Below are 10,892 nucleotides of genomic sequence, written 5' to 3' on the forward strand. Positions count from 1 at the left end.
TCAAAACAGTCCTGAAGAGCAGAGATGGCTCCTGCTGGCCAGGTTTTCACCTGCTTCTGAAGCGGTTTTGTGCGTCTGACGAGCGGTCTGTATGCTGGAATTTACATAACAGAGATGTGGTCTGAGTAGCCGAGGTGGGGCGGGGCTCCGCCCGATCACGCGCCTGGGATGTTTGTGTAAACAAGATCAAGCCGTTCAGCCCTCTCGTTGCAAAGTCCACATACTGATGGAATTTAGGGAGCACTGTCTTGAGATTCGCATGGTTGAAATCTCCGGCGACAATAAACAGTCCGTCGGGGTGAGCGTTCTGCAGTTCAGCTCATAGCCCCATACAGTTCACAGAGCGCTTCCTTAGCCTTAGCGCTGGGGGGAATGTAAACTCTGGTTATGCAAACAGTGGTGAATTCCTGTGGTAGATAAAAAGGTCTGCATCTAACAGTCACAAGCTCCAACAGCGATGAACAGTAACTAGAGACTAGCATAGAGTTCTTGCACCATTCCGTGTTGATGTAAACACACAAGCCACCACCGCGAGTCTTACCGCAGAGAGCTGTATTTCTGTCGGCACGAAACGAGGCGAGCCCGTCTAGCTTAATGGCGACATCCGGAACTCTGTCGCTGAGCCACGTCTCCATGAAAACAAAGACGCAGCAGTCTCTAAACTCACGCTGCATAGCCTGCTGGAGTCGGATATAGTCCAGTTTATTGTCCAGGGAGCAAGTATTTGAGAGCAGGATAGACAGGAGAGCCGGCCGGCTAGGGTTTGTTTTTAGCCTAGCATGGACCCCCGCCCTCTTTCCGCGCTTCCGCTTTCTCGCACACCGCTTACGACGTCCTCTCCCCCGGCCACCGGCATCAGGCGACGCCGAGGGCTGGAGGCCTGGTCTCCGCAGCAAGCCGAGTACGCGTAGCGCCTCCTGCAGGTCATCATGCAGCTTGGTTTTTGCATGAGTCTTATATTTCAGTAGTGTCTGGCGATGGTAGACACGAACACCGGTTGCTCCGATGTCCATGTGTTGCAAAAGTCGGGCTTTTTTAACAAAAATAGCACCATTGTGGATCCGGAGTGGCCGCTGCGTGCTACTGCGCCGCCATCTTGGATCCAAGATTCTCACAATGTCATAGCACTCTATAGGTAATATACAGCCTCTGGACTACCTGTGCACTTGAATAATTAAAGGAATTTTGTGAAAAAGATTTTTCACACATTCAATTTAAAAACTTGATTTCTGAATGAAAAAACCCACTGACGTGTCAAGACATATGATAATTTCTAATTTTGTGTTACAGAAAGCACATTTATAGATGACAGTAATCTGCTGTTATGTTACTTTGGCAAGATTTTTTCCAGATATTTAAAAATTTAAGTTTTGGAATTAGCAGCTTGTAGTCTGTCAGGATGCACTCCATCAAACCCTGGAGGAAAGAAAAAATTGAAACAGTTGCTAAACAGAGATAAATTGGCAACACTTTAAAATAAGGTTCTATATGTTAACATGAGTTAATAACATGTCACACACACACACGCACACACACTTTACCATGATGTGCCCACGTGCGGTTCTCAGCCTCTGTGAACACAAGGGATGGGGTTGAGTAGAAAGCCTCATCATCCACTTCCTCTGCTTTACATGCAGCCACACTCCCTCTCTATCAACATACATATTTAAAAACAATATTTATTAAGATGCCTATGCCTGCCTGCATAGTAATCTGGTCTTAGCCTTATGGCACATTTCCTATGGTTAGACTCGCCTCAACACTACTCGCTTTACGTTTTTGAGCTTGCATTTCACTGCAGTTTAGTGCTCCTCAACATGGGTGGGATTATAGGCTGATCATCTTAGTTGCGCCACCTCTACTGCCATGACATCATCTTAAACACGACACAAACTGCACCTCGTTTATTGACCATGGCATGGTTTTGCGCACAGCCATTTCTTTTTTCACAATTTGAAAGTTGCGTGAACAAATGATACTGTTATCGCTGTTGTTAACTTTAAAACTAGTGGGTTGATATCACGTGTCAGAAATCTAGTGATGCTGGTAGTGACGATTCTCCCTGACCAATCAGTGATCTGCAGGATTTGACGTCACATTTAGTATCGGCTCGGCTCACTTGGAACCTCTACCGAGGTGGTACTAAAAAAGTATCAGGTACCAGGTACTATCCACGGTGGAAAACCCCAAAAAAGCGAGCAGAGTCGAGGTGAGTCGAGTTGTACAGTGCAGTAGAAAAGCCCCATTAGTAATCATAGTAAACAGAGGGACATCATATCATATAAGTTCCAGAAAAACAAACAGCCACCGAGTTACGTGCATTTCAATAAGCTTTGTCGATTAATTGTATAATGGGGACGATGTAATACCGTAGTTTCCTGCTTATGAGAGTGTATGTTTTTACTCCTATACAACTGATAGACCTTTTTACTATACAGTGTATTCCATACAGCTCAGTATATATAGTGGAGTTTTGACATCTTTAGATAACTAAGCATAAGCAATATGACTGACAGCTAAAATAGTGGTGTTCAGCCCTATATGATTGAACCGGAGAAAGACACTTATGAGGGAGAGACTCCGTCAGAAGTAACAACTTTGAGAATGAACCAGGAAGTTTCTGAATGGTTGTTTGATACATTTATCAAAGATTTTCAGCAGTTTTGCAATGATGGATGAGCAACACACACATACAAATACTCTTTCAACGTTAGCTATGCACTATAACGAAACAATACACAAACAAACATGTCCGTCGGCAGTGTCTGTCAACAGTTGTGGACAGGGCCTGTACAAAGTGATGTCACTTTGTACAGAATCTGCGAAAGGCTTGTTCTGAGACAGTGCTTATGATTAATGGGGATTTAAAAAAAAGGACTGGGTGGATTTTTGTTATTATAGAGTGGTTGTGTACACACACTACCAACACACATTTATGTTCAAACACCATGTAAAAATGAATTTTGCATAATAGGTCCCTTTAAATAGTTTTCTGTTTCTAGGAGTATGGTAAGAAATAATTTAAGATTTTATATTTCTTGGCTTACAGAAAAAAGAGATGGATGATGGATCCATCCGTCATCCAGTACACTGTCAACTGTGAATTAAAAATGTTGTTTTCCAACCTTGCTCCCTTATAATTATAATAATGCATCTGTCTCCATATATTATTCAATCAAGAATTCAATTCATGTTGAATAAATTGAACAAAATTACCTCACAATATTTTTAGTTCTAAGGGTGGCTATGTGGTTATCTGTGGTTTCTTTTTTTCACAGCTTTTATTTTTTTCTCAGAAAAGTCTGAAATAATTTATTACAAAAAATACATATTCTCTCATGGGAAGTAATGGTTACCCTTATATTTTCTTATTCTTATATTTGGCATACAGTGAAACCATAAATATGGAAGCCATTCAAAATCGGGTTGTCAAAAACTCATTCATATCACTCTTTATCATTCAGGACAATGTGATGTCACATTTAACTTATTATTTTCTTTCCAGTAGACATTTATTCAGCCATTTACTATTAATAAAAAGACAAAATCATTTCTACTGTCAGAATGGCAAAGTGTCAGAAATTTGAATTGCACATAACCATCCAATCTGAAGGCGTCGTCAATCTGGTGACATATATACAACATTCATCCAATCATTTGAGGTTTAATTATATCAAAAGCAGGATTTTCCTCTGATGTCACAGCAATTCCATTGGCTGAGGGACCTATTAATGGATACTATATTCACTGCCTGTGGTGAAATCCTTTAAAATCATTTTATGATGTATGTCAATATAACTTTGTGAATATGATATTTTACTTTTATTAATGACTTTTAAAACATAAATTACACATAATAGTATATAACAGTTATAGATTGTGAAATTAAAGATGGGTCGTTGTTTGTGTTTTTCAGTTATCAATACATGACTTCAATGTCATGCTATCACAATAACCTGTTTTTTCTCAGGCATTACAAATGGTTACCCCCACGGGGACTCAATTTACCAGGCGAACTCAATTTATCATGACACCGGAATGCGGGTGGGAAAAAAATAAAATAATGCATGCTCACCCAGGTGTCAGTAACCAGCACACTACTGCCCCGTGCTGCCTCCACTGAGTCAGGGAGGAACCGCCACTGCTTCTCATTCCCTACTTGTTTAGACAGACGCTGAGCCTCTTGAGTGACGTTAGAATCTGTCTCATAACCCTGAAGATAAGAGAACACATACTAATTTAACAAAAATATTGGCAAACATAATTTCAGAACTAGACTTTTAAATTTTTTGGAGAGTGGTGCTTACTTTATGCCTTAGAACCACTAATAAGAGCATATATACAGAGGTTGATATGATTATATATTCATCCGAAGCTCAAGTCACATTGCTTTTATCAATACACAGTTTTGAAAGGGACAGACCTTGGGTGTGGCCACTTTTAGATTGACACCTAGTTTGGCTAATGACATCATGAAGGAGTGAAGAACGTTGTTTCCATCAACTATCCAGGCCACAGTGCTCCTTTAAGAGAGAAAAAGAACATACGAGTATGTATTGACCTTATAGACATCAGCGCCATCTTTGATTTTTGACAGGAATGACAACAAGGCTGTGAGGGATAAATGTACAGTCTCTTCAATGGGTTGTACAGTTGTTTCAAATGTATGTGGATTAGTCCACTGATGAAACTATGAGAAAATATCTTTCCAAGAAATGTCAGTAGAAAAAAATCCCCAGACAACATGAGGTGTTGAAAAATAGATGTGACGTATAGGAGCCTTCTACAGTGTAATTGAAGAGACTGTAAGTCTTTCCCTCACAGCCTCATTGTCATTCCCGACAAAAATCAAAGAGGGCGCTACTGTGAATAAGGTCTGTTGCTGCAAACGTATGTGTCAGTGTGTAAGTAGCCTACCTGTGTGAGTAGGTCAGCAAGAATCTATATAGGGTGGTAGAGTGCAGACAGGCCATTGATGATTGGTATTGAAGCATCTTTATCCAGTTGCTCCAGAGTTGAGTGACTATACACCCAAGCTAACACAATATCTGTCAAACCAGAAAGCACCCTGCCACACACACACACACAGCAATATTTCTTATTATGTGAAGCCCACATAGATCATCTCTCTGTATTCAACCTATGTAGTGTTAAAGGTATAGTTCACCCAAAAATGAAATTTCTCTCATTATTAATACTTTCCAGATATATATGACTTTCTTTCTTCTGCAGGACACAAACGAATCATCGCTTCCGAAGATATAGATTTAACCATTGGAGTCATATGGATTGCTTTTATGCTGTCTTTATGTTTTTTGGAGCTTAAAAATTTCACTTGCATTGTATGGACCTACAGAGCAGAAATATTCTTCTAAAAATCTTTGTTTGTTTTCTGCAGAAGAAAGAAAGTCATACACATCTGAGATGGCATAAGGGTGTGTTAATGATGAGAGAATTTGTGTGTGTGTGTGTGTGTGTATGTGTGTGTGTGTGAACTGTTGCTTTCAGGATGAAGGTTGACTTTAATATATTTAATCAATTAATTATTCATTATAATAATAAATAATCTTCCTTCTGTCAAGACATTGTAGACATGTTTCAGGTGAAGACACATGATGCAGGGGCCTGGGTAGCTCAGCAAGTATAGACGCTGACTACCACACCTGAAGTCGTAAGTTTGAATCCAGGGCATGCTGGGTGACTCCAGTCAGGCTTCCTAAGCAACCATTTGGCCTGGTTGCTAGGGTGGGTAGAGTCGAACGGGGTTAACGTCCTCATGGTCGCTATAATTTGGTTCTTGCTGTCAGAGGGGTACGTGGTGAGTTGTGCATGGATGCCAGGGAGAATAGCGTGAGCCTCCATAAGCGTTAGGTCTATGCGGTATCGCGCACAACAAGCCACGTGATAAGATGTGCAGATTGACGGTCTCAGATAAAAAACAAAAACAAAAAGACACATGATGCTATTTCAGTTTTTTGTTTGATATATATTTTCAACTACCGTAATTTCCGGACTATTGAGCGCACCTGAATATAAGCCGCACCCACTGATTTTTACAAAAAATATGATTTTGAACATAAATAAGTCGCACCTGTTTATAAGCCGCAGGTGCCTACCGGTACATTGAAACAAATGAACTTTACACAGGCTTTAACGAAACACGGTGTCCGTCTGGGAGAGAAAAGCGGTAAGGGCGCTTACACCTGAGCTAAATTATGTCTTAACACCGGTGTCTAATTTCAGTAAGCATGGGGACAGCGGCATAAAAAGGCAGCAGCCACAGAGCTGAGAAAGTGACACACGTCAGTCTAGTGTTGGCGCATAGAAGAATTGAGAAACTTTATAAAATTGATTGTAAACATTGCTGTGGCCATTAAAAGCCTTACCTGGAACGTCAAGTGCCCTGCTGAAAACTGTCACACTGGTGCCCGTGTGACAGTTTTCCCAAGAACGACACGTGAAGCAGGGCACTTGAAATTAGACACCGGTGTTAGACATAATTTTCGCGCAGGTGTAAGCGCCCTTACAGCTTTTCTCTCCCGGACGGGCGCTTGACCACGCCCCCGCTGCCACACACGGCTTGTAATAAAACATTTGCAGTAAACAGTAGCCTACCAAGAAAGTCATTGGTCACTATCTTCCTCGTCCTGTGCACTGAAACCACTGAAGTCATCTCCTTCAGTGTCGGAGTTGAATAGCCTCAGAATAGCCTCAGCTTTAGTTTAGAGTCAATTCCTCACGCTGCTGTTTCCAGCGTCTTATCATCGACTCATTAAGACCAAGCTCCCGTGCAGCAGCTCTATTTCCTTCTCCAACAGCCAGATCAATCGCCTTCAACTTGAAAGCAGCATCATATGCGTTTCTCCATGTCTTTGCCATGGTGAGGGTGACAAAATTACTACCGTAATCAGAATGATGGGAAGTTTGAGCGCGCTCGATTTAATCTAAACAGTAGGCTAAACAAAAAAAGTTGTTTGACCTTAAACCGTTCGGCAATTTCATTGGTCTAATGAAAGCTTCACATCGCCAAAAAACTGAGCACGTCACAGAATGTTTTTTTTTTTTTTTTATAAAATTTGAAAGCGGGAAAAATCCATATATTAGCCGCGTCATTGTATAAGCCGCGAGGTTCAAAGCGTGGGAAAAAAGTTGCGGCTTATAGTCCGGAAATTACGGTATATGAAGTTTTGAGTTATGGTCTGAGGACAGATGGTTTTAGGGGTAGAGAGTAATAATATAATGTCATTATTTAAAAAAAAGTAGAACATAATAAAAAATGTTACATTTGTGTTAAGAATATTTCAGTAATCATCTGTAAATCATTTCAAAGTGGAAATGTTTCTATTTTTTAAACTAATGTCAGTAAAAATAGTTTAACATGTTGCTTCTACTGTCTCAGGAATAAGTGTCTTGTGTGAGCCCTTATTACCTGTGCATTTCATCAAATAATTTAACAAGATTGTCACATCACAAAGGTTGTAATTGTGATACATTCTTGGAGACAATTTCAGTTTCATAGTGCAAATTGGAGACTGGGACTTTCTGTTAATCAGCTGTCAAAAAGACATCCTCAGTGAGTCGACCCTCTGCACAGGGTTCTGCAGGTAGCTTGTGGAGGCAAGCACACACTAGCCCTTACAGGTGACAAAGATTAACACAAATGCACACATTATGATTACCTAAAGTATGCATACAATTATCTCTCTCCCCTCTTTTTCCAAGATGCAATTATTTTCTTAAACATTATATGTCTTTACTAGTCACTTTTTCTTGCACATAAGCGCATAAGCCACATCTGAAGTATAGGGCTGGACTGGTAATCTGGCATAACAAGGCATTTTCCCGGTGGGCCGACACACTTTGGGGCCGATCAGGGGCGGACTGGCCATCAGGAGAACCAAAACTGCCCCCCCAGTTGGGCCGATTTCTCTTCCCAGTCCAGCCCTGCTCAAGTAGTATATATACAGAGAATATTCTATCACAGACCCCTTAGGCCTATTTTCAGTTTCACTTTGTAATTCTTTAAAAACGTTTTATTTGGATGCTGCACTTAACGGAGGACGTTGACACAGCAATCATGTCAGTCCATTCATTTGAAGAAAATAATGTCTTTCAGATTTGTCCCTGTAAAATCCTCCAAAGACAGCTTGCTCTGTCTGTAGCTGGGATGTGTCCCACTGCCTCAGGTAGATATGCAAACGAGACTACAGGGAGGGAAACTTTAGAGGTTTAATGTTTTATCCATAACCCCTTCTCCTCTGAGCTGTGAAGGTGCAGACTTCTTGTCAATCTGATAATACAAATTTCAAAATAAAAATGTCCTCTGAAGGGGGACACAGTAACATAGATCTACAGCGTGATAATGAGCAGTTTTGATTGGCTGTCACGGATCGCTTACACAGAATCAAAATAGCAGGAAATAATGTTTTAGTGTTTGATTGTTGATTCTTATGTACAGCATGCCTCAATTTGCATGTATATGTTTGTGTGTTTCAGGAGAGCTTATCTACTCAGTTTGACCCAGAATTTCTTAATCTTCCTCCACTTACAACTAGCTTTCCTGCACAAGCCCTGATAGGCAACATCCTAAAACCCAGTTCTTTAACTGACACTCCTAAATGCTTTAAAACAGATGCCTCTGAAGAAATACTACCTGCCAAATATGACGTCAGGAGGAGCCCAGCCAAGGCACCACCATGTAAATATTTTAATGTTGCTACACAGTCACACCTGTCAGTAATAGTGCTTAGTACATCCACAATGTTGGAACAGCTGAAAACAGCATGTCAGACAAGGTAAGGAAAAGCTGTGTAATGTTTCTCAAGATAGAATTATGTATTGGAAAAATGTTTATATAAAACTGAGAACTGATCAATTGAGGGATGTGATGCCTGAATTGACAGAAACAGAATAAAAAAGAGATGGCAAGACTGTCTTCAATTGGGAGGGTGTGGACAAGAGTAGAATATGCAACTCGACAGAATTCCACTTTCCCATCCATCACTGACAGAATCTCTACCTCCATGCAATCAAAAATGCAGGAAGCTCAAGTCAGGACATACAGAGAATCCCATAATGAAAGAACATCCTTCTGTTGAAATGGAATCCAAAACATACATAATAATAATAATAATAATAATAATAATAATAATATCCAGAATAAAAAAAATATTTAAAGCTGAATATAAATTTCTACCTGCAGTGGTCAAATCATCTCAAGATAGAATGTTAGCTAAAGACAGGGAGGGAAGCAATGAAACACCCAGCACTAATTAAAATTAAACTCAAGTACAAGTCAAGTACAGTTAAAATTCAAGACACAAGTTTTCTGCCACTAGATCAGGGGTTCTCAACCTTTTGCAAGCTGGGCCCCCAAAGCTGGTTCATTGCAGTTGGGGCCCCAGTGCCCCCCGCCCTGCCCCACCCCATGCTTTATTGTTGTTGTTATTATTATTATTATTATTATTATTATTATTGGCAGTAGCACCAGACTTCTAATGTGAGCTTGCAGGCATTATTATTATTATTATGAGTAGTAGTAGGCCTATCATCATTACTAGGCTATTGCTATATAATTATATGAGGTTACATGCTTTATTGTTGTTATTATTATTATTATTATTATTATTATTATTATCATCATCAGTAGGCCTATTATCATTACTAGGCTATTGCTATAATTGGAAATTGGCACCAGACCTCTGATATTAATTTATGCTTTATTATTGTTATTATTACTAGGCCTAAAAAATTTTTACAGAAGCTTGCTGGTAGGTGATGTTAATGTGAGACCTGAGCCTGCTTTGCCTTGCAAAGATCCTCAATTCTTGGCTCATTGTTTGATAAACATAGCCTCAAATCATCCTCGATTTGTGCACGATTGCGGTATTTCGTTTTGATTGCAGTCATTTTTGAGAATCCTGCCTCACACAAATATGTCGACGCGAAAGGAAGGAGAATCTTCAAGGCGACGTCACAGAGTTCAGGGTATTCCTGCATCAATGCTGCCCAGAATGACGAAAAAGGGCAGGAGCTAAAAAGTTCCTTCAGTCTACTTTCACTCTTCAGCTCAATAAGCTGTTCCTGCATATCAATTGATAGCTCGTTTGCTGTGCACACAAACGGATCTCGAACCCACGCAAAAGAGCGATAATCCTCTTTAAAGTACGTCGCAAATTGTTTTCTCATTGCTGACAGGTGCTCAGACGCTGATTGAAATAGGGAGGAGAAATCGTGTGACGTGCCTGCATCAGTGATAAAGTCTGCAAGGCTGGGGAATATGTCGCAGTTCCCTCGACTGATGCGGCCATGCCAGAGGTCTAGTTTTTGTGTGAAGGCGTGCACTTTGTCTGCAAGGAGCAAAATATGAGTTTCGCGGCCTTGCAAAGACAGGTTGAGGCCATTCAAGCGGTCAAATATATCGACCAAATAGGACAAAGACGCAAGCCACATAGTGTCATCCAGATGCTTCGCCAGATCTGATTTGATTTCTGTCAAAAATCACTTCACCTCCTCTCGCAGCTCATACAACCGCTGTAACACCCGCCCCCTGGAGAGCCAGCGAACTTCAGTGTGCAGAAGCAGCTGTTCGTGCCCTGACCCCATCTCCTGGCAGAGGACCCCAAACAAGCGAGAGTTTAGCGGCCGTGATTTGATGAGATTTATTATTTTCACGGATTGGTTCAGCACAGAGTCAAAGAGAACCAGCATTTTTTTAGCAGCTAGTGCTTCGCGATGGACCATGCAATGTGTCCATTTCACAAGTGGAGCTACTTGCTGAATGCAAGTAGCTAGGCCACGCTCACGCCCCGTCATTGCCTGCGCACCATCCGTGCATAGGCCAACGCATCGGTCCCAAGCCAAACCATTTTCACGGATAAAAATATCAAGGA

At 40.9% G+C, this 10,892-nt stretch overlaps 1 protein-coding gene across 1 annotated transcript; it reads right to left on the reverse strand.

Moving 5' to 3' along the window:
• Window positions 1-1,339: 1,339 nt before the first annotated feature.
• On the reverse strand, window positions 1,340-4,345 carry LOC127655129 (ornithine transcarbamylase, mitochondrial-like). Its single transcript, XM_052142765.1, has 4 exons — window positions 4,308-4,345; window positions 4,076-4,213; window positions 1,542-1,650; window positions 1,340-1,416 (listed from the first exon to the last, which is right to left on the reverse strand). The coding sequence occupies exons 1-4, from the start codon at window positions 4,335-4,337 to the stop codon at window positions 1,364-1,366; spliced, it is 330 nt and encodes a 109-aa protein (XP_051998725.1). The 5' UTR covers window positions 4,338-4,345; the 3' UTR covers window positions 1,340-1,363.
• Between the last annotated feature and the right edge of the window lie 6,547 nt (window positions 4,346-10,892).

The sequence above is a fragment of the Xyrauchen texanus genome, chromosome 14, assembly GCF_025860055.1.
Source record: "Xyrauchen texanus isolate HMW12.3.18 chromosome 14, RBS_HiC_50CHRs, whole genome shotgun sequence".
In the NCBI taxonomy this organism is placed as follows: Eukaryota; Metazoa; Chordata; class Actinopteri; order Cypriniformes; family Catostomidae; genus Xyrauchen; species Xyrauchen texanus.